At 40.8% G+C, this 24,605-nt stretch overlaps 1 protein-coding gene across 7 annotated transcripts in view; it reads right to left on the bottom strand.

The window, feature by feature from the left end:
• Positions 1-727: 727 nt before the first annotated feature.
• Positions 728-24,605, bottom strand: part of CDC25C (cell division cycle 25C) — a 33,626-nt gene continuing 9,748 nt past the window's right edge. For 3 of the 7 annotated variants that reach the window (XM_054694349.1, XM_054694348.1, XM_054694350.1), the window contains 8 exons: positions 7,368-7,520; positions 5,372-5,473; positions 4,432-4,494; positions 3,056-3,154; positions 2,226-2,359; positions 1,729-1,840; positions 1,394-1,531; positions 728-983 (listed from right to left, as the gene is read on the bottom strand). In XM_054694349.1, the coding sequence (XP_054550324.1) occupies positions 951-983; positions 1,394-1,531; positions 1,729-1,840; positions 2,226-2,359; positions 3,056-3,154; positions 4,432-4,494; positions 5,372-5,473; positions 7,368-7,520 (834 nt within the window). In that variant the 3' untranslated portion in view covers positions 728-950. The other 4 variants (XM_037509213.2, XM_037509216.2, XM_037509217.2 and 1 more) reach the window with 4 other exon arrangements.

Raw genomic sequence — 24,605 nt, 5'->3', positions numbered from 1 at the left:
TACCTTGGTTTCTAAGCCTAGATACCATAGTGCTGAGTCTGGGTCTCAGCACCAACAAAGGTCTTCTTTAAGTCCAGAGCAGTGGTTCTCAAGCTATGGCATGCATCAAAATCAACAGAATGGGGACCTCCTTGGTGGCCTTGGGGTTAAGTCTCAGCACCAGCACTGAACCTCTACAGCGTGAGTTTAATCCCCGGCCAGGGAGCTAACCCACATAAGGCAGCAGACCTCTTCTGTTTTGCCCACTGCTCCCCTTAACAGTGTATTTCAGTAGATACACCTGTTCTGCTCCCCACTCTGTCTCTGGTGAATCCTCTCACCGCTCCCCCACCCCCGTTCTTCTATGAAAAGTAAATAAAATAAATGAAAATCTTGGACCTCCCTGGTGGTGCAAGGGGTTAAGACACACCCTATGAAGCTCTCCAGAGCCACTGCAGCACAAGTTCTATCCCCGGCCTGCCAAGGAGCAACCCACATGGCACAAACCTCTCCTGACTCACCTGCTGCTCCCCTCAGCAGTGTACTTCAGTCAGTCTGCCTGTTCTGTTCTCCACTCTGTCTCTGGTGAATCCTCTCATCCTCCACACCTCTGGCCTGTACCCCAGTTCTTATATGCATAAATAAATAAATCTTTTTTTAAAATAAATCAAAATCTTATAATAAAGGAATAATTCTTTTAAAAGATCAATAGAAAGGGAGATTTTAAACCACAGGATCTCTGAGCCCTAATAATTTGAGGTTCTGATTTATTAGTTCTGGGATTAAGACTCAACTTTTGCATTTCAAACAAGTTTGGATGATGCTGATGGTCCAGGGTCAAACTTTCAGAACCAGTGGTCTACAGAAAAGCACACTGGCCTCAGTTATGAATGGAGATGGCGACAATGGAAGGAGTCAATTGGTGATCACTTCATTTATACAGATCTTCTAGGAGCAGACTAGGTTCACAATCATGAATCTTTTGTTCTGCAATGTTTATTTTCCTATTTTAAAAAGAGAGAGGGAAATAAAGATGAACAATATAGAAAAAGGAGGGCAACTCTCTTGCACATCCAGAAGCCCAGGGAGAAAAAGGGCTGGCTGCTTCATGAGAAGATACAAGAAGTTGGGAAGAGATATACAACCACTCCCTGAAGCAACACAGATCTCTGCAAGCCAAAGTGCAACCTTATCAAGCCAGCTCCAGGACTTTACTATCAGGTAGCAGCTCTAGTGAAACCTAACCAACCAACCCCAGGCCCAGGATTTCAGTGGTTTGGCCTGCTGGTATGCAGATATCTTTGAACAATCTTAGGTTTAGCCACCCAGAAGATGGCCTCTCTCTGCTCAGGGTTTCTACATGTCTTTGGTGTCTACTAAGCTGCCATTGGCTGATCCATGATCACGGGCTCACATCCTTCACCAGTAAGGCAATCTGCTCCTGCAGTTGCCGCTCCCCTTTCCAGGCTTTGCTCCGGCTTCGACACTTCAGCAGTTCAGCCTTATGGTCCTGGTGATGCATAGGGCAGTAGCTCTGTGGTTCACACAGCTCCTGAAAGGGAGAGATAGAGTAAAGGATCCTCTAGACTGTTGAATTCTGCCTACTAAATATAATAGAAATGCTGCCTGTAGTGGCTAAGAACGAGTAGCAGCTTCTTCTGAGAGGACTTTCTAAGCCCTGAACTTACATGCTAAAGCTGACTCCCCCACATCTGGGCTTCCCCTTTATTTACATACCACCTACTTTACCATATATTCTGGGAAGAAGTCTCTGTAGCCTCCTTTGAGGATATACAGCTCTGGGTAATACAAGGCAGGATACTGGTTCAGAGCCCTGTCCTCCTCTCTCAGAGAGCGGCACCTTTTGAGAAAACCCAGAGGTGAGTGGAGTGGAAAGAAGCAAGTTCAGGATTCCATGGGACATTCACTGGGCAGAGGAGAACACACTAGTTGACCCACAAAAAGGGCCATCTGATCTTACTGCCTTAACAAAACAAGGTCCAAGAAGCACCTCGCTTATTCCTTTCTTCCACTGGTACCTCATTCCCAATTCTTTTGTCCTTCACTGCTTCAAACTTTTGAGTTGTAGAAACCCCTTCCACTTACCTCCCTAAGCATTCTTCAAACTGCATTGAAGAGCATTCTTTCAATCAATCAGTCTCTGTCTGCTTCAGAAAGTTCCCCTAGTTTACATCCCAGCTCAAGATCTAGTTCCATAACCCACCTTACCCTCTGTAGTCACTCACATTCGAGGACCCCTCTCTGAGGAGAATTCACAGTGAAACACGATGATTATTCTTTTCTGAGTGTCCAAAGGGACAATGGGCTTCTTCAAGAAGAAGTTATACAGTTCTTCCTGACTGTACATGTTTAAGGCTCCCTGTAAAAATATTTCTTTAAGGGCTTGTGGACACCACCAACACTTAGAAATAATTAGGATACCATCTTGGAATACTTGGGCGAGGAAGGCTAGACTATAAGCATTTTCAGGGCAGAGACTTAATTATATTTCTGTATCTACCCCCAGGTCCTGGCACAGAGCATGGTATGTAGTAAGTGCTCATTAAATGTTTATAGAATTGAACTGCCTGATGTGTAAGGGATCATTGTGCAAGACTGTCTAAGAACACTAAGTGTTTACAAAGTACTTCTCTGTTCTTGAATTAATGTTTCTATTTCTAAAAAGGAGTCTTTGCCTCCTATAGAAAAGAGGGAGATAGATCAAGAAGGGACAGGAAAAGTTAACTGTTCAAGTTTACAGTACTAGGCCTCCCTGGTGGCACAGTGGGTTGAGCGCCGCATTGTGAATCTGTCTGCAGCCTCTGCAGTGTGGGTTTGATTCCTGGCTGGCCAGGGAGAAACCAACATGGCGTGGCATGCCTTTCCTGTCTCGCCCACTGCTCCCCTCAGCAGTGTATTTCAGTCGGTCTGCCTGTTCTGTTGCCCACTCTGTCTCTGGTGAATCCTCTCACCCTCCTGCACCTCTGACCTGTGCCCCAGTTCTTGTATAAATAAATAATCTTTAAAAAAAAAATCTTCAACCCCTCTCCTGCTAGTGAACCCAATGTAACCTCACCTGGATATGTCCTCCAAGGTACTCATATGGATAGCGGCAATCAATAATATAAAACTTCTCAATCAAACTCTGAAACTTCCCCGACAGTAAGGCAGCCACCTGCACAGAAACCATTGAGTGAATATCCAGCTCACTGTCACTCACAGTGAGAGTGACAGAAGAACCAGTCACATAGCTCCTGCTTTGCACTCCCTTTAGTTACCCAGAAGTCCACTGCAAGCCCAAGCTGGATTTGAAATGTACAATAGTTCACCCTACCACCCCACATAAGTGGATGAAAAAGGAAATGGCCTTTTTGAAGAAACAAAATAGCTGTATTGCCAGGACACCAGAAGAACAATATTCAGGCTACTCCTCTGGACACAGGCATGACTCGACTCAGACTCTCAGAATACACCCAAGGTCTTTTGTGGTGGCACAGGTTGCAGCCAGAGATCCCAACTTTGCAAGAAATGATGGGGGAAGTTTCCTACCCTCCATTATAAAAGAAGAAAATAAATCTTTTCAGAAAAGGGTATGGAAAGAAAAGGTTGATAAATACCCAGAGGAGGAAACTGAAGTTACCTGTAGGAGTGTGTAAATTGGTTCAACTTTTCTGGAGAGAACTTTATAAATACTTATAAACACAAATGCAATTATGTTTGACTCAGCAATTTTTTTAACATCTTAAGTAAACAAAAAAGTACACAGAAAGGTTGCACAATAATAATAATCTCAGCATTGTTTGAGGCTATCAAAATATTACAAGTAACTAAAGTAATCAAAAATAGGGGCTTTGGGAAAATAAAGTATACATGTCAGTATATTAGGATGTTATATATAGCCACTAAAAGGAAAATATAGGTATCTTTTCACTGATATAGATGTTTACAATGTCTTACTAAGCTAACTGCGTGTTCATCATGATCCTGTTTCCAAAAAAACATGCCAGAATAAAATCTGGATGGGCACAAGGAAAATATTACTAGTGGTCATATCTGGTGGTAAGATTACAAGAAGGACCACTAAATAATTATTGCACAAACTGGAATACTTTTGAGAGTGAAAGAGAACACTATAATACTTACACTGCAATAATAGGGGTAAATGGGATTTTAACATGTAAAGCAGGATGTAGGGCCACCCTAATTGAGCAACTTTTCCTCTTGAGGTCTTTGCCTTTTCCCTTCCTTCCATAACAATTTTATAATACCTTTTTAGTTAAAAACAAAAGCAACGGAAGAATGGGATAAAAGGTGATATCCTTTAATACAGCTTCAGTTGAACAAGGAGTCTATCTGAGTGTAAGAAATAGAAATGGAAGTGGGAATTTTAGGGACAGAACAGACCAGATGGTAGCTTATGTAACCAGTTACCATGTCCAGAAATCTGCTTACCGTTTCTGGGTTGACATACTTCAGATCTTGGTGTCTTCCTGACACGGTTGGCAGCACACATACCTAGAAATACCCAAGAGCTTAACTAACAGAGTTTCCTATACCCAAATTTGAGCTCAAAGATCAATGTATTGTCTTTTTTTCCAAATGACCTTTCAAACCCTGGATACCTTCAAAAATCAATGGTCTATATTATGTGCATTTATAGCAATCCATTTCTAAGAACTGATCCTAAGGAACTAATTAAGGACATGTGCAAAGCTTTAGATATAGCTACAAATATGTTAATCCTGGAATAGTTCATAAGAAAAAACTGTAACAATAAATATCTTACAAGATAGTATTTATCAAGAAATTATGGACAGCCAAAAAAAAAATCCTTGGTTCTGTTAAAAATGATGAAATGGCAAAGCAGAACTGTTTCTTGACATGAAAAGATAGTGATACATTAAATAAGGGAAAAATCCCCAACAGATTACCAAACTGTCTAAAACATTTTTGAGGAAAAACTAAAATGTATTTGTATATGTGCGTATGTGTTTGTAAAAATACATGGAAAAAAGTCTGGAGGAATATATGCCAAGTTTTTTATAGCAATAACATTCTTGATTGTGAAGATTTGAGGTAGATTTCACTTTCTACCTTTTCTGTAATGACGAGGTATTATTTACATAATTTTATAAGATTTTCTTTAAAAGCAAAAATGTTAAAAGCCTCACACTTACCCCACTGCTTTGGATTTTCCCAGAATGAATAAGGAATATTTTCTCATTGGGAAGAATTAGGGTCTAGATCTACCACTACAACATCTTCAGGTTATTAAAAGAGTATTTGGTAAGGCTGCATAATTATACTTAGTGTTCTCTGCAAGCAGAGAAGAAAAAAACTGAGATTCAAAAAATAACTCATTGAAATAAGGAAAGGGTATAACCAAACTTACCTTGGAGAAATCACCTATCAGATGTCCCTGGTTAGAATCTTCCTCCAGCATATGAATAATATTAATGTCAGAGAGAGAGACTGTCTTCTTTAGAGCTGAACTCTGAAGATGACAAGATTACACCCAGTGGTAATCCTCATGTTAAAGATTTAAAAACTAGGAGATAGAGTCAGACTCATTAAAAACACACAGGCCCTTTGATCTAATATTTCCACTTGTTTTCTCAAGGAAATAAAAAAATACGCACAAAGAGGCTATAAGGATGAATATCCAGGATGTTTACAATAGAGAAAATTTAAATCAATTAAATGTTCAATAACTGGGCCTTGGTTAAGCAAATCATATTGTATATATTACAAATTACTATTATGCAATTAAAAATATGATGTAGATTAATTGCATTGACATGAAAATAAATTTATGATAACATTACATAGGTTAGAAAACATGTACTCTATAATACTACTTTAATAAAAGAAAAAACTTATAGCTCATAGAAAAATGCCAGGAAGAATATATATTGAGTGTTTATAGTAATTATCTCTGGTCTGTAGGATGTGGACCTTTTGCAAAGATTTCTTTTTGCTTATATGCATCTTCTATTTTTTCTACCATATCATACACTGATTTTGTAAAATAGCCAAATGCATTCTGATTATTTTTATTTTTTTTATTTTTTTTTGTTTTTTTTTTTTGTTTTTTTTGTTTTTTTTTTTTTATAGAGGCATGCTTTATTTATTTATTTATTTGTTTGTTTGTTTTGTTTATACATGCACTGGGTACAGTCAGAAGCGCGGGAGGGTGAGAGAATTCACCAGAGCCAGAGCGGGGAGCAGAGCAGGCAGAAGGACCGAAGTACACTGCTGAGGGGAGCAGCGGGCGGCAGGAGAGGTCTGCGCGCCATGTGGGACCCTCCTCCAGTGGCCGGGGAGCAGCCGGGGATCGAACCGGCGCCACAGAGGCTGCGGGCAGCTTCGCAACCCAGTGCTCAACCGCTGCGCCACCGGGGAGGCCCCATTCTGATTATTTTTAAAGGAGGGGTAGAGGAAGAGGGCTAAGTCTTTCAGAAGGTGCTTTCACCAATCCAATGTGCTATTTGATATTGTTTCTGTTAGAATGCATGTAGAACAGCAATTAGTCTCCTTGCCAATAAAAGCTCCCTTGTATCTCCTTAGATATTAAAAAAAAATAACACAGAGGGCCTCTCCAGTGGTACAGCAGGTTAAGCGCAGTGCTGTGAAGCTGTCCCCAGCCTCTGCAGTGCCGTTTCGATTCCCGGCTGGCCAGGGACATTCCCACATGGTGTAGCAGACCTCTCCGGTTTCGCCCGCTGCTCCCCTCAGCAGTGTATTTCAGTCCTTCTGCCTGTTCTGCTCCCTACTCTGTCTCTGGTGAATTCACTCACCCTCCAGCGCCTCTGGCTTGTAACCTAGTGCTTGTATAAATAAATAAATCTATGGGCCTCCCAGGTGGCGCAGCGATTGAGTGCTGGGTTGCGAAGCTGCCGGCAGCCTCTGCAGCGCCGGTTCAATCCCCGGCTGCTCCCCGGCCACCGGAGGAGGGTCCCACATGGTGCGCAGACCTCTCCTGCTGCCCGCTGCTCCCCCCAGCAGTGTCCTTCGGTCCTTCTGCCTGTTCTGCTCCCCGCTCTGGCTCTGGTGAATTCTCTCACCCTCCCGCGCTTCTGACTGTACCCAGTGCTTCTATAAATAAATAAATAAATCTTAAAAAAAAAAAAAAAAAAAAAAAAGGAAAAAAATAAATAAATAAATAAATAAATCTTTAAAAAATATATATATATTAAAAAAACACAGATATTTATTGTTAATATTTTATATGTGGATACAGATGAAGAAAAGACAAAAGCTGGAAAGAACAGAGATAAAAATAAAAGTAATGAAGAAAAAAAGATATACCCAAGAAATCCTTATACCAGCAAAGCAGAGAAGACAATGAGATAGAAGATTAAACAGATTTTATTTTTAAAAGGTCTTACCTTCCTGAGTTTTTTGTGGTTAGAACAGTATTTCTTTTTTACTTTATCTGGTATTGGGTTGTCCTTGAATTTTACCACCTGCTCCAGTCTTGGCCTATTTAAGTCCTCTGGCAATGAAGGGGAGCGATACAGACAGCTTCTGTTCGGAGAAGTCTGTTGAGGAATATCAACATGCTGGATTCTTAGTCCTCAAGATGTGTCTGCAGGTCAGCAGCATGAACATCTGAGAGCTTGTTAGAAATGTCGAATCCCAGTTGTTAGGACTCACCCCAGAATTCAAATATGCATTTTAACAAGATGCCCAAGTGATTCCTAGGAACACTTATGTTTGAGAAGCAATGTTCTAAGTGAGCATCCTGTCTACCTCTCTTCATTAACATCTTTCTTTTCAGACTGCATGATATTCCATCTCACCCAGATGTTTTTACTCTAGCAAACCAGTCTCCACCTGACTGTCTTGTATATACAAATTCCTGTAGGAGAAAGCAAACACAAAATTGGTTCCTCTGGTTGCGTTATTAAAACAAACAAACAAACAAAAAATAAACCCTAAGTTGAGTTTCTCTACAGAATCCAAAGATAGTAATAATTGAGATTTAAGGACCCCAACAAAATTAAAGATAACAAGCCAAAAGGTTTACCTGGATGAAAAAAAGCAGCTAGAGTATATGTTACTTTTTTTATTAGTAGTTTAAGTGAGAAAGAAAAAAAATCATTAAGCCTCTTTAAAGGGGGTTGTTAACAAAGAAGAAAAAACAGCAAAATAGGCTTTATGCATGGGAAAAAGAAAACACTAGAAATAAGAAATCAATATTTTATTTTATAATAGCTGTATCAATTATAGTATTTGCCAGACCCAAGTTCCCCTCTAAGGAAAATTCCATTACTCATGGTACCAGATTAGATATAGATCACATCTTATATACCAATATTCTATACCTCTCTTTTCCCTCGGGCCCATGACCAGTCATCTCCCTATGTTTCTACCCACCCTATTCAAGCTACTGATGACTTGACCATATTACTGGTTGAACATACATATTTAGCCATCTAGAACATGTAAAAATAATCTGGGTCAATCAAAGTTCTCTCTCCTGGGTGTCTAACTTGGAAAATGACAAAATAATTGGGTAGCAACAGAAGACAAAGCTTAAAGGGAAGAAGTCAACAGATAGAGTGAAGATCACGTAACACACAAGGTCAGTGATAAGTGGAAGGCTAAACCAAAGGTATCGTGAAGGACTGAGAAGCAAGCTACCAAGGTCCATGACAGACTTGCCTTCATATAACGTCAATTTTGCTCTGAGAGGAAGGCAGGTGAAAGTCCTATGAGAATTTCAAATCTGTTGGACTTAGTGAATCTCTGTTTCTTGTAACCAAGAGCCTCTCTAAACACACCATAATTTTAAGCTAAAAATTCTCTTTAAAGAGTTTTGAATTAATTAGATAATGTGAAATATGTTCTTAGAATTATAGTTAAGTAATCTTTTGCCTAATCCAAGGTCACAAAAATGTTTCTCTTACGTTTTTCTGTTCAGAGTTTTATACCTTGAGATTTTATATTTAGATCTATGATACATTTTGTGCTAATATCGATCCATGGTATGAGGTATAGATTGAGATTTTTGTTTTTCATATGGATTTTCAATTACTCCAACATATGTTGAAAAAATTATGCTTTCTCCATTTGATTGCTTTTGTATCTTGGTCTAATTATCAATTGACTATATATGCATGGATCTGCTTCTCGAACTCTATTCAGTTGCATTAAAGGTTTAGATTTTTAGTAGTTATTACTATGGTGATAATGAAGGGTAATAAATATCTTTTTGGGCTTTAGACAGGCCAAGGGAAAGAAGTCAGAAATCAAAGACAGCCAAAAAATACTTTAACAAACAGAAACAGCAGCCACTGCTCTCACAGATTTTTTTTTTAAGCCAAGTGAAAAATTTAATTGGAGCAAAGATGAGAGTTAAAGGATGTCTACATGAATTATATTTTCTAAAAAAAAGAAAAATAAAGGCAGAGATAAATAAGGGGAGGAAGGAGAAAGGAAGAGGGAAAGAAAAGAAATGCTAACATTTATGGAGCACATGGCTGAATAATACATATTTAGATTGTGAAATCTCTTGGCAACTTTACATCAAACTAGTCGATTAGAGGGGCCTCCCTGGTGGCGCAGGCAGTTGAGCGCCGTACTGTGAAGCTGTCCACAGCCTCTGCAGCGCTGGTTTGATCGCGGCTGGCCGGCAGAATCCCACATGGCGAAGCAGACCTCTTCTGTCTCACCCGCTGCTCCCCTCAGCAGTGTATTTCTTCAGTCTGCCTGTTTTGTTCCCCGCTCTGTCTCTGGTGAATCCTCTCACCCTCCCGTGCATCTGGCTTGTACCCCGGTTCTTGTATAAAAAATAAATAAATCTTAAAAAAAAAAAAACCTAGCCAATTAGATACAACTACCAACCCCATATAAGCAATGACAAAAGCAAAGTCAAAGGGTCAGCAGTGAGTAAAGAAGGGGACTCAAAGGAAAACCAGTCTGTAGAGCCCTCAGCGTCCTCCAACCCAGTTCTAACATCTGTGCTGAAATAAGCCTCCCTGCTTCAGGATGAAATAGGCACCAGCTATGCCCTGGCCTTTGCTTTCCTTGATATGGGTAAAGGATCCATTTTTTCTAGTGTACTTCCTCCATATGCTTTTAGAGTAGAGTCTACTTCCCATAACAGAAGCGGTCAGTCAGGAACTGGAGCAGTCTTCTTCCCTTCCTCTGATTGCCCTTTGGGGTCACTGCACTGCTCAGGCCACCATGCCCCTGGTATCCCCTTCCATATTGGGACCCCCTATGTGCAGGGATGCCTTGGGCACCATGTTGTTGCTAAGACTACTGACAGATTCTTTCTAATATGTTTATATGAAAACAAATGGCAACTTATTGTAAAGAGTATAAATGCTAAGTCATGGAGGGATAATGATGATGTTACTTTAGCTTTGGTCTTGCTAGTAAGAAGTTTCCCAATTCCCAGAAACTGGTGTGGAGAGTTCCCAAGAAAAGTTGGCTTAGATTGCACCCACCCAACATCTACCCATTAGAACTTTTCATTCTTTAAGGAGTCATCTGACAGTTTCCAAATGAGGGAGTTTTAAGCACTGAAAAGGTCAGAAAAAAAGGAAAGGAATTTGCTAAGCTTGATTCTACCCCTTCAGGTAGAATTATTAAAAGATTTAATTGAATAATTAAATTTATTAAAAGATTTAATTGAGTAACTGAGGAAACATTACCATTTCCTCATGGCCTATACACACAGGCCTGTTTTCTATCTGTACTGTTCTTGTCAAGTTTATCAACAATGGGCCTCCCTGGTGGCGCAGCAGTTGCGTGCTGGGCTGCGAAGCTGCCCGCAGCCTCCGCAGCGCCGGTTCAATCCCTGGCCGCTGGTGAGGGTCCCACATGGCGCGCAGACCTCTCCTGCTGTGCACGCTGCTCCCCTCAGCAGTGTACTACGTCAGTCTGCCTGTTCTGCTCCCCACTCTGGCTCTGGTGAATTCTCTCACCCTCCTGTGCTTCTGACTGTACCCAGTGCTTGTATAAATAAATAAATATTAAAAAAAAAAAAAACGATTATCAACCATCTTCATGTTACCACATCTCAGTAACGCCTTTAATCTTATCTCTATGGATCTCAAAGTGGCTTCAACTAAGTTGGCAACTCCCTTCTTCCTTGGCTTCAATGGCACTGCCTACTTTGTTAGTATAGTTCTAGTATAAGCAACACCTATACTAAAAAAACTGTGATGCTTCCATCTCTCTGTTGCTTCTTCTCAATCTTTTTTGTCTGGTGTCTTCACCTATCAAACCTCTAGTAAATGTTGGATTCATCAAGAGAAAAGGGTCCTGGGGCCTTCCTGGTGGCACAGGCCATTGAGCGCAGCGCTGTGAAGCTGTCCGTAACCTCGGCAGTGCCAGTTCAATCCCCGCTGGCCTCGGAGCAACCCACATGGTGAGTAGACCTCTTCAGTGTCACCCGCTGCACCCCTCAGCATGTATTTCATCAGTCTGCCTATTCTGTTCCCCTTCTGTCTCTGGTGAATCCTCACCCTTCCGCACATCTGGCCTATACCCCAGTTCTTGTATAAATAAAATAAATCTTTAAAAAAAGAGAGAGAGAAAAGTGTCCTGGCCCTTTTTTCTTTTATCCTTCTCCAGACGTGATTTTTATGCCTATGAATTAAATTGTTCCTCTATGCTGATGATTCTCAAATTTCTATGTGGTCAAGACCTCTGCTCTTCCCTCTGAATTTCCATAACCACATATCTGCTTGACACTTTTTGAGTACTTACTAAATGGCACAGCAATGAATAAAAGAGTGAAAGAAAAAAAATGGGAGAAAAAATAAAATAAATATATTCTAATAGTAAATGCTATAAGTAAAAAAAAAAAAAAAGAAGAAGAAAAGGTAGGGAAATTATTGGGATTGGAAGTTTGTCAGAAAAGGCCTTTATGATAAGGTGACATAGGTGGAGAGATGAGACTGACCTGAGGGAAAGGATTGTGTATTACCTAGGACAAAAGTGTTTCAAACTCAAGGAACAAATGCAAAGACATTGTTGAGAATAATATGGTCAGTGATAGTCATATTGAATATAATACAATTTTTAGGAATATCAAAAACTAATTGAAGGAATACTATAAACCACCTATACCTAACAGACATCTAAAAAATACTGTACCCAACAACAGAATATACATTCTTCTCAAATATGCATGAAATATTCTCCAGGATACACTATATATCAGTTTATTAAACAAGCCTCAATAAATTTAAAAGTACTAAATCACACAAAATATATTTTCTGACAAGAACGGAGTAATAAGAAATTTATAACAAAAAAATCTGAAAAATTTACAAATATGTGGAAATTGAACAACACATTCCTAAATAACCAGTGTGTCAACAGGGAACACAGGGGAAATTAGAAAATACTTGAGATGAATGAAAATAACAATACAACATAACAGAATTTATGGGATGCAACCAAGCAGTACTTAGTTAAAAATTTATATCTCTAAACACTTCTAGTAAAAAAGAAAGAGTGTAAGTCAATAACCTAAAAGAAAACTACATGAGAAGAAGGAAATATGAAAAATTAGAATAAAACTTTAAAGTAGAGAATTTAAAAATTGAGAGTAATGACGAAAACAAAACTTGTTTCTTTGAAAAAATCAACAAAACTGACAAACCTGGGCCTCCCTTGTGGTGCAAGGAGTTAAGACGCAACCTATGAAGCTATGCAGCCACTGCAGCATGAGTTCAATCGCTGGCCAGGAAACAACACACATGGGGCAGCAGACCTCTCCTGCCTCGCCTGCTGCTTCCCTCAGCAGCATACTTCTGTCAATCTGCCTGTTCTGTGCCCCACTCTGTCTCTGGTGAATCCTCTCACCCCCCACACCTCTGGCCTGTACCCCAGCTCTTGTATGCATAAACAAATCTAAAAAAACCAAAAACTGACAAACCTGTAGCTAAACCAAGAAAGAGAGAAGACTCAAATTGATAAAATCAGGAATGAAAGAGGGGCCATTACTACCAATTTTATAGAAATAACACAAAACCGGGCCTCCCTGGTGGCGCAGCAGTTGAGCGCTGGGTTGCGAAGCTGCCCGCAGCCTCTGCTGCGCCGATTCAATCCCCGGCCACTGGGGGAGGGTCCCACGTGGCGCGCAGACCTCTCCTGCCACCGGCTGCTCCCCTCAGCAGTGTACTTCGTCAGTCTGCCTGCTCTGCTCTCCTCTCTGACTCTGGTGAATTTTCTCACCCTCCCGCGCTTCTGACTGTACCCAGTGTTGTATAAATAAATAAATAAATCTTTAAAAAACAAAAAAAAGAAATAACACAAAACCTACTGCAAGTGACTCAAGAAGAAATAGAAAATCTGATAAGATTTATGAAGAGTAAAGAGATTAATTAGTAATTGAAAAAACTTTCCACAAGTAGGTGGTGCAGGGGTTAAATACAAGGGGCCATCAAGTGATTGCCAGACATTGCAATATGAATTCAATTTCCAGCCAGGGGCATAACCCATCTGGCGCAGCAGACCTCTCCTCTCTCCCACTGCTCCCCCTGGCAATACGTTTCAGTGGATCTACCTGTTCTGCTCCCCACTCTGTCTCTGGTGAATCCTCTCATTGCCCCCCACCTCGTACCTCTGGCCCAGACCCCAGTGCTTACATGCATAAATAAATAAAATAAATCTTAAAAAAAAAAAAACAAACTCACCAAACCAGTCAATGAAACCAAAAGATGGTTCTTTGGAGTGCCCAATATTGATTAATCTCTAGCCAAACTTATCAGGAGCAAAAGAGAGAAGACACAAATAAACAATATCATGAAAGAAAGACATCATTGTGCATTGAACAGATATTAAAGGACACCTAAAGGAATATTATGAACAACTTTATGCCAAAAATTTGACAATTTAGATTAAATTGACAAACTCAGACACAAACTAAATGAAAAGGAAATAGACAAATTCAACAGCTCCATGTCTATAAAAGAAATTAAATTAGGGGCCTCCCTGGTGGCACAAGGGGTAAGCACCACACTACAAAGCAAACCACAGCCTCTGCAGCATGAGTTCGATCCCCAGTGGGCCAGGGAGCAACCCACATGGCGCAGCAGACCTCTCCTGACTCACTCACTGCTCCCCTCAGCAGTGTATTTCAGTCAGTCTGCCTGTTCTGTTCCCCACTCTCTCTGGTGAATCCTCTCACCCCCTGCATCTCTGGCCTGTACCCGGTTCTTGTATGCATAAATAAATAGATCTTTAAAAAAAAAAGTTTAAAAAAAAAGAGAAATTAAATTTGTTTAAAAAATAAAAACCTCCCACAAAGAAAACTCCAGGTCTAGATAACTTCATTCATGAATTCTTTCAAACAGCTAAAAAAATAAATAAACAAAACTAATTCTACACAAAATCCTCCAGAAAACTGAAAAAGAAGGAATTCTATCCAACACTTGATTGATGACAGCATTATACTGATATAGATACCAGACAGTTCAAGAAAAACAAAACACTAAGGATCAGTATCATTAGCAGAGATGCAAAATTCCTCAACAAAATTTTGCAAATCAGGGTCTCTCTGGTGGCTCAAGAGGTTAAGACACAGCACTATGAAGCTGTCTGCAGCCACTGCAGCACGAGTTCGATCCCCAGTCAGGGAGGTGGCCCGCATGGCTCAGCTGACTTCTCCTGTCTCTCTCGATGCTCCCCTTAGCACTGTGTTTCAGTGAGTCTGCCTGTTCTGCTCCCCACTGTCTCTGGTGAGCCCCCTTCCCCGCATCTCTGGCCTGCACCCCAGCTCTTGTATGTATAAACAAATAAATCTTTAAAAAATTTTTTGCAAATCAAACCCAGCAATCTATTACAAAGAATAATGTATCATAACCATGTCTGAAAATTAATCAGTGCAATTCACCATATTAAAAGGTTAAGAAAGCTCATATGATCATCTCAACAAATGCAGAGAAAACATCTAACAAAACTGGTTATATTATTATAATTAGTCTTTTTCCTGGTCCCTCATTTAGGTTTTCTAAATTCCTGCTATGAGTGAGACCATCCGGTATTTTTCTTTTTCTTTCTGGCTTATTTCGCTGAGCATGATCCCTTCCAGCGCCATCCATGTTGCTAAAGAAAAAATCAAAATCAACAAGCAACTATAAACCAGAGACACACTAGGGAGGGGAGGGGGGCAGAGGAGAGGTGGGATGGGAATTGTATGGGGAATATAACCAACATGAAAATGCATACATTGTGCAAAAATGAAAAATGATGTAAGAATTATATAAAATAAAATATATAAAATTTTTTTAAAAAAACATACTGGCAAATCACTGAAAAAAAGAACCAAAAAAACCTGGTTATCAGGGCCTCCCCTGGTGGCACAGGCGGTTGACCACCGCGCTGTGAAGGCCAGCCGGGGAGATACCCACATGGGGCAGCAGACCAATCCTGTCTCGCCTGCTGCTCCCCTCAGCAGTGTATTTTAGTCAGTCTGCCTGTTCTGTTCCCCACTCTGTCTCTGGTGAATCCTCTCACCCTCCCACACATCTGGCCTGTACCCCGGTTCTTGTATGCATGAATAAATAAATCTTTAAAAAAAAAAAAAACTGGTTATCAGTTTCTGCTAAAATCTCTCAGCAAACTAGGAACAGAAGGGAACTTCTTCAACCTGATAAAGGACATCTCAAGAACCCATAGTTAACATTGTACACAGTAGAGTAAAACTGATTGCTTTTCTGGTAAGATTAGATACAAAGCAAGGGATTCTCAGTAATTTTTAAGATTTAAAGGAGTCTTGATACTAAAAATTTTGAGACCTACCATTCTAGGAGAAAGGAGAAAATTAATGATACAGGGGGGAGAGAGAGGGAGAGAGAGAAAGAGAGAGAGAGAAAAAGAGAGAGAAAAGGAATACTGCATAGCAGACTAGAAATGCCTTCATCTGGCTCAGAGTTTTTACAGTCTTTACAATGACCTACAAGACCCAACATGATACACGCTCCTGCTATCTACTCTCTGTGCCCTCATCTACCTTCTGCCACTGCTTACTTTGCTCCAACTACACCGCTTTCTTGCTCTTTCATGAACATTCCAAGCATGCTTTCACCTCAGGGATACTGCACTTGGTTTTCCTTCTGCATGGAATAACCCATTTCTCCTGATAACTATTTGTTCGGCTCCCTTACTACTTCAGATCTCTGCTCATTCTCAAAATGTCTTCTCTGACTCAGGAAACCTAACAAAAGTATCGATTCCCAATCTACTCTACCTCAATCCAAATACTCCATATTCCCCTTGCCCTGCTTTTTTACCATAGTAATTTTATCACCTGCCGTATTATAAAGGTTTCAGTTTCTCTCCTCCTAACTACAATGTACACTCCACTAGAGCAGGGGCCTTGTTGTGTTCACTACTGTATCCTCAGCGTTACTGAATGAATAAATGCAAAATGAAGGGTAAGGTGAGGATTTATATAGGAGTAGGGGTACTTCATTCAGTATAACAAGAAAGATGGTAGATTATAACGAGTACAGGCAGACAAGTTGCTAAAATTGATAAGAAGTGTTGCTTCTGATGTGTTTTCTCTTTGAAACTAACACTTCAAGGGCCTCCCTGATGGCGCAGCGGTTGAGCGCTGGGTTGCGAAGCTGCCCGCAACCTCTGTGGCGCTGGTTCGATCCCCGGCTGCTCCCCGGCCACCGGAGGAGGGACCCGCATGGCGCGCAGACCTCTCCTGCCGCACACTGCTCCCCTCAGCAGTGTACTTCGGTCCTTCTGCCTGCTTTGCTCCCAGGTCTGGCTCTGGTGAATTAATTCTCTCACCCTCCTGCTCATTCATCAAATAAAATAAATTTTATTTATAAAATTTATTTATGTATAAATAAATATTTATTTATACAAGCACTGGGTACAGTCAGAAACGTGGGAGAGTGAGAGAATTCACCAGAGCCAGAGCGGGGAGCAGAACAGGCAGACTGACAAAATACACTGCTGAGGGGAGCAGTGGGCACGGCAGGAGAGGTCTGCGTGCCATGTGGGACCCTGGCCGGCTAGCCGGGGATTGAACCAGTGCTGCAGACGCTGCAGGCAGCTTCGCAGCCCAGTGCTCAACTGTTGTGCCAGTGGGGAGGCCCCCCTGTTGATTCTTTTTTTTTTTTTTTAAATAGAAGCATTTTTTTTTTTTATTTGTTTGTTTTGTTTTGTTTTGTTTATACACGCACTGGGTACAGTCAGAAGCGTGGGAGGGTGAGAGAATTCACCAGAGCCAGAGCGGGGATCAGAACAGGCAGAAAGACCGAAGTACACTGCTGAGGGGAGCAGCGGGCGGCAGGAGAGGTCTGCGCGCCATGTGGGACCCTCCTCCGGTGGCCAGGGAGCAGCCGGGGATTGAACCGGTGCCGCAAAGGCTGCGGGCAGCTTTGCAACCCAGCGCTCTACCGCTGCGCCACCGGGGAGGCCCCCCCCTGTTGATTCTTGATCCAAATACATTTTTAATTCATGCATTTCCCTCTGTCTCCACAGCCACCAACTTCGCCCACGCTATTGTGCCAGGACTGTTGTAGTAGCTTCCTGTGTTTATCTACTTTCAACTCTTTATTTTTCCTTTTCTTCCATTTCTTGATGTTTTCTAAACCATTCCTCATCCAGCAACAAGAGCTGTCATCATAAAACATATCCCATCATATATATCTGCTTAAAACCTTGCAAGAGCTTCTCAATACACTTGGAATAAAATCACTCATATAGCCAAAAGACCCTGCATGATCTGTCTGCTGCTCACATCTTCCTTCCCACCGTATGTAATGGTCCGCCTCACTTACATTGACTTCTCTGATTCATGAACATGCCAAGATCTTTGCAACTTTGGGACCTCTGCACCTACAGTATTTCCTTTTTTTTTTTTATTTTTTAAGATTTATTTATTTATGCATACAAAAGCTGGGGTACAGGCCAGAAGTGTGGGGGATGAGAGGATTCACCAGAGACAGAGTGGGGAACAGAACAGACAGATTGACCGAAGTACACTGCTGAGGGGAGGAGCAGGTGAGTCAGAAGAGATCTGCTGCACCATGTGGATTGCTCCCTGGCTGGCCAGGGGATCGAACTTGTGCTGCAGTGGCTGCGGACTGCTTCATAGGTTGCGTCTTAACCCCTTGAGGCACCAGGGAGGCCCTACAGTATTTCCTCCTCATGGAATGCTCTTGCTTCTACTCTTGTCCTTCACAACTAGAGTAACCAAGCTATTCCAGTTTGCCCAGGACTTTTCCAGGTTAGCATTGAAAGTCCTAGGAACCTCCTCAGTAATAGGCAAACCAGACAGTTCATTAATCTGTTCTCAACAAAATATCTGCTGTTTAATGAGACCTTTCCAATTATTCGCATTTAAGGTTTCCTTCTATTAGTAGCATCCCAAGCACCATGTTCTCATAGTAGTATTTTGGCAGGGCCTTACCTTGTATTTCAACCTTTCTGGTAACTCTCTGAGTTCCTTAATACCCTACAGAAAATCCCATTTCTGCTATAGGTAACTAGAATCAGTTTGTTTATATCAGTTTATATGCAAAAAAAGAACTCTAACCAGACAACTATTAACTTGATAAACATGTATTTTTTGGTTTTTGATGTCTCCCTGATAAGAATATAAACTCCAAGAGGGCATAAATCTAGTCTGTTTTGTTCACTATTATATCATCCATGTCCTGCACAGTGTTTAACATAAAACAGGCACTCAATAGTTTTTAAATGAAAGAATCAGAAATTAAAAAGGTTACACTAAGCTCCAGTAGGAGTTCATGCTTCAAAAGCTATCTGTTTTCATTTAGCAAAGAGTTAAGCCAGTCAAAAGAAAAAAAGTCTCCTAGTCCTTTTCCAATCTAAAACCTACTAATATACAAATTCTTATACAGTAGACCCTCAACTGAAAATGACTTTATAAGTCACAACCCAAGAAAATCAGACCATAAATAAATGTAATGCTTTTTATTTATTTATTTTTTTTTAATTTTATTTATTTGAAGATTTATTTATTTATTTATACAAGCACTGGGTACAGTCAGAAGCGCGGGAGGGTGAGAGAATTCACCAGAGCCAGAGCGGGGAGCAGAGCAGGCAGAAGGACGAAAGTACACTGCTGAGGGGAGCAGCGGGCGGCAGAAGAGGTCTGCGCGCCATGTGGGATCCTCCTCCGGTGATCAGGAGCAGCCGGGGATCGAACTGGCACTGCAGAGGCTGCGGGCAGCTTCGCAACCCAGCGCTCAACCGCTGCGCCACCGGGGAGGCCCTGTAATGCTTTTTAAAGACCATCAAAATAAATACCTAGCAACCATATGTTATTCTTCCATACAAATAAACAAAACTTCTAGAGTATTTTCTGGGGATAGTGGTGTGTGTGTATGTGTGTCATTCTATTTTAAATCTATTCACCTGTACAATTATCATACAATTCAGAACAATGCTTCTGACTATGAAAGACCTTCAATCAGCAAAGATTCAATTGTGTTCACTGTACTGTATTTATACCTTCATAAAAACAGACTAACACACTTTAGACAAATTTTCAACAGTAAAATTGAAAATAAAAGGTTTTTCTTTTTTTTAATTTATTTATGCATACAAGAACTGTGGTCTAGGCCAGAGGTTGGGGGAGCAGAACAGGCAGATCTACTGAAATACACTGCTAAGGGGAGCAGCAAGAGAGACACAGGAGAGGTCTGCCTTGCCAGGTGGGTTAGCATCTCAGCCAGGGATTGAACTCCTGCTGCAATGGTTGGTGATAGCTTGATAGTGCTGAGACTTAACCCCTTGCACCATCAGGGAGGTCTTAAAAGGATTTTCTTTTTAATCAATATTAAATTCAATTGACTCAGTTAATACCACTTGATTTTGACTGTATTAACAATATTTTACAAATATGAACAATATATATTTATAAAAACAACATTAAATGTTCATTTTGTATTGTTTTTTTCCCCCAAAAGGTCTAGCAACTGCTTCCCCATGCTAACTACCCTAAACTTGCTATTTTTCCACAAATCTACTCTCCATTATCAGAAACTGCTCAAAAACATTTGTTTCAAGAAGACTGCTATCAATTCACCCAATACCCATTGTGTCTCTTTCAGATTATATTCTGGTTCTGTTTTCCCACAAACCAGTAAAATTAAGAGCAAACAGGGTTTAATACTATTTTTTTAAGCTTTATTTATTTATGCATACAAAACTGGAGTACAGGCCAGAGGTGTGGAGGAGGGCTGGTGAGAGGATTCACCAGAGACAGAGTGGGGAGAAGAGCAGGCAGATGTACTGAAATACACTGCTTAGGGGAGCAGCAGGCAAGACAGGAGAGGTCTGCTGTGCCATGTGGGTTGCTCCCTGGCCGGCCGGGGATTGAACTCATGCTGCAGACGCTGTGGATAGCTTCATAGCACTGTGCTTAACCCTGTGTGCCACCAGGGAGGCCCCGGGTTTAATACTGTTTTACAGAGTACTGGCTTTCAAACTTTAATGTTTGAAAGGGATTGTTAAAACACAGACGGTCTGGGGTGATGCCCATAAATTTGCATTTCTAAGTAGTTTCTGCTTGATTCTGATACTGGTGTTCCAGGCACCATACTTCATAGAGGGTTCCAAATCTGCACTACCCATTATAGTAACACTAGCCACACTTGACTATTTGCATTAATTAAATTAAAAAATAAAGATTCAGTTCCTTAGTAGTACTAGTGACATTTTAAGTGCTCAGTAGCCACATGTAACTATTGTATTGCACAGACAAAATATTCTCATCATCTCACAAAGTTTTACTGAACAGAATTTACCATCTTCCTTAACAGTATTTCATTCAAGCTCTGGCTATTCAACTTTATCAATGCTACACAAAACATTATATGTCTCTAGAATGATTTTACCCCCCAGGTGTATTTTGCAGGAGACACTACTACTAAAAACAGACTCTGGCATCAGGCAGATCTTTTTTAAATTCTGGCTGTGCCACTTGCTAACTTTGTGACCTTGGATAAGAGACTTTACCTCAGGGCCTAATGTTATTCTCTTAAAAGGGGATAATACTCATCTTTCATGATTGATATGAGAATTAAATGTGATGATGAATGTAAACTCTTCAGCACTCATAGAAAACCTAATACGTTATAAACAATCCATAAAGGGAAGCTGTTCTTATTACCTGGCTCTCATTTTTCCTTTCCTCTACAGTCACTCCTGTTATCTTCAACACAGTAGTCCATACTACCATACCACACTCACACAATGGTCACTAACAACCCTTTGAAGAGTGTGGCTTCACAATTCCTCAAATACTTGGCATCAAATTTCTCTGTGCTGCACATTAAACTAGGATTAAAAAAAAAATCATCCTCTATTAGGCTACCACCAAGAGTTGAAATTTGTCATGTTTTCAAATTGATTAAAACCTCTTCTGGTTCACAAAACTTTCTAAATCAGATAGTTTATGCCCTCTCAGTAACTTTGAATCACATTACTTTTCTTACTTTACTGAGTCTACCCAATGATTTCTGGTTCCTTATCCAAACTTTGATCAATCATCATTTACTTCTCTGCTGCCTACACTGTAACCTAGGCTTCCCTGACCCCTTTTTTATCTATCATTGGCACCCTTTAACCTTTGCTTAATCACCCTTGGAGTTTCAGGGTCTCCTATTTTCCTTCCCGGAGATCATTCTTGTACAAAGACACTATGCCACACAGGTCTATCCCATAGGACCTTACAAATATTATTTTATTTTTTTTTACAAATATTATTTTATTAGTCTTGTAGTAGTTACCTTCCTCAGTTTCCAAATGATTATAATCTTTTCCACATCGGGACTCCCTGGTGGCGCAAAGGGTTAAGACACAACCTATGAAGCTAACCATAGCCACTGCAAGCATGAGTTTGATCCCTGGCCAAGGAGAAACCCACATGGCGCAGCAGGCCTCTCCTGCCTTGCCCACTGCTCCCCTCAGCAGTGTATTTCAGTCAGTCTGCCTGTTCTGTTCCCCACTCTGTTTCTGGTGAATCCTCTCACCATCAACCCCCGTACCTCTGGCCTGTACCCCAGTTCTTGTATGCATAAACATAATAAAATAATAATAAAAAATAATCTTTTCCACATACTTCAAGATCACCTAACGATTTCTCTCAGTCATCAGATTATTTAAACTTTCACTTTGCTGAGAACATCAAGACCTTCATCTATTAACATTCTTCATAACTTCACATGTTTCAGTCCTTATATTATAATAATTAAGCACTATTAATTTACAAGTACTGTTCTAAATGCTTTATGTGTAATTAACTCATTTGCTCATCATATCAACCCTTTAAATATTATTAAAACTATTTCTTTTTTTGAGGCATAGGGAGAGCATGTCTCACCCATAGTGACAAGAGTGGCAGGGCCAAGCTATGAATCCAGGCAGTCTAGTTCCACAGTCTGCACTTTCTATACCACTGTGCTCCATTGATTCCCATGCTGTTGACTTTTCCCTCTAATTCCAGATAATCTCAAGTTCCCCCTTTACTCAGGGTCAGAAATGGTGGTCAGATAGGGTTAGCTGGTTTTAGTGATTAGGTTTTAAAGTATAACATGTGAAAGGGGCCTCCCTGGTGGCTCAAGGGGTTAAGCACAGCACTTTGAAGCTATCGGCAGCCTCTGCAGCATGAGTTGGATCCCAGGCCAGCCAGGTAGCTACTCACATGGCACAGCAGACCTCTCCTGTCTCGCCCACTGCTCCCCTCAGCAGTGTATTTCAGTCAGGCTGCCTGTTCTGTTCCCCACTCTGTCTCTGGTGAATCCTCTCACCCCCCACATCTCTAGCCTGAACCCCAGTTCTTGTGTGCATAAATAAATAAATCTTTTTTTTAAAAAAAGTATAACACATGAAAAGAATATACAAAATTACTTATTACAAAGATGTTTTTTCAAAAATACTAGTTTAATGAAAAATACAGGTACTGGTATAAAAAAAAGACACATAGGTGCTTCCAGAATAAAGTCCAGAAATAAACCCTCACATACATGGTCTAGTGATTTTCCACATGGGTTCCAAGACTATTCAATGAGGAAAAGATAAAACTTTTAACAAATGATGCTGGGAAAACTGGATATCCACATACAAGGGAATGAAACTGGACCCTGGCCTTATATCACATACAAAAATTCAAAATAAATGTAAGAGGGGCCTCCCTGGTGGTGCAAGGGGTTAAGTCTCAATGCTATGAAGCTATTGGGCAACCGCTGCAGCATGAGTTCCATCCCAAGATGGGAGCTGACCCACATGGCGCAGCAGACCTCTCCTGTCTCGCCTGCTGCTCCCCTCAGCAGTGTATTTCAGTAGATCCACCTGTTCTGCTCCCCATTCTGTTTCTGGTGAATCCTCTCACCAGCCCCCATACCTCTGGCCTATACCACAGTTCTTGGATACATAAATAAAATAAATCTTTAAAAAATTAAAAAAAAAAAATGTAAGAGCTGAAACTATAAAACTCCCTCAAGAGTTTCTATTTGGGGGCCTCCCCAGTGGCACAGTGGGTTGAGCGCTGCGCTGTGAAGCTGTCCACAGCCTCTGCAGAGTGGGTTCGATTCCCGGCCAGCCAGGGAGAAACCCACATGGCATGGCAGACCTCTCCTGCCTCACCCGCTGTTCCCCTCAAGCAGTGTCTTTGGTCCGCCTGCCTGTTCTGCTCCCCACTCTCTCTGGTGAATTCTCTCACCCTCCCGCACCTCTGACCATACCCCAGTTCTTGAATAAATAAATAAATCTTTAAAAAAGAAAAAAAAAAGAGTTTCTGTTTGGGGTGATGAAAAAGTTCTAGAGTGGGATAAGCACATTTCCAACAACGTAAAAGTTCTTAGCAACACTGAACCATACACTCAAAAATGGTTAAAATGTTGTATTTTTGTATATTTTACCAAAATAGACAAATGAAAAAAAGGAATAAATATATAAAATTGATCCCTTTACTTGTGTCCTAGATTCCCCTTTTTGATTCTTGAATGATGTTATTCCTAAATGTATCTACTTCATTATCAATTTCTCAATGATCATTCCTTCTACCCAAGCTCTTTCTTTTTTTTTTTTAAAGATTTATTTATTTATGCATACAAGAACAGGGGTACAGGCCAGAGGTGTCGGGGTGAGAGGATTCACCAGAGACAGAGTAGGGAACAGAACAGGCAGATTGACTGAAATATACTGCTGAGGGGAGCAGCGGGAGAGTCAGGAGAGTCTGCTGCGCCATGAGGGTAGCTCCCTGGCCGGGGATCGAAATCATTCTGTAGTGACTATGGATAGCTTCATAGGTTGTGTCTTAACCCCTTGTGCTACCAGGGAGGCCCTCTACCCAAGCTCTTCCTCTCTGCCATGATCTTGGAGTCATTAGACTTCATTTTCGCCTTTACGTAGATGGTCCTAAAATGTACATTTCCAATCCTGTTGGTTGCAATTTCTCATTTAGTATTTCCATTTAAATTCCTGTTATTACCTCGAATTCAAATGACCAAAACAGAACATGGTATTCCTTTTAAGTTACCCTTCTTTACAAATTTAATTATGTCACATTTTTTCTACTTTACTCAGGTTAAAGTTAAAAGTAGTACCTCCCACACTCCTAGGCCTTTTTTTATACCATATCATCATTCATAGCACTTTGGGTGATC

The sequence above is a fragment of the Talpa occidentalis genome, unplaced genomic scaffold, assembly GCF_014898055.3.
Source record: "Talpa occidentalis isolate TD23 unplaced genomic scaffold, MPIMG_talOcc4v2.1 talOcc4.13, whole genome shotgun sequence".
NCBI lineage: Eukaryota > Metazoa > Chordata > Mammalia > Eulipotyphla > Talpidae > Talpa > Talpa occidentalis.
Note: the sequence above shows the minus strand (reverse complement) of the source record. Positions and strands in the feature narration are given on the sequence as shown.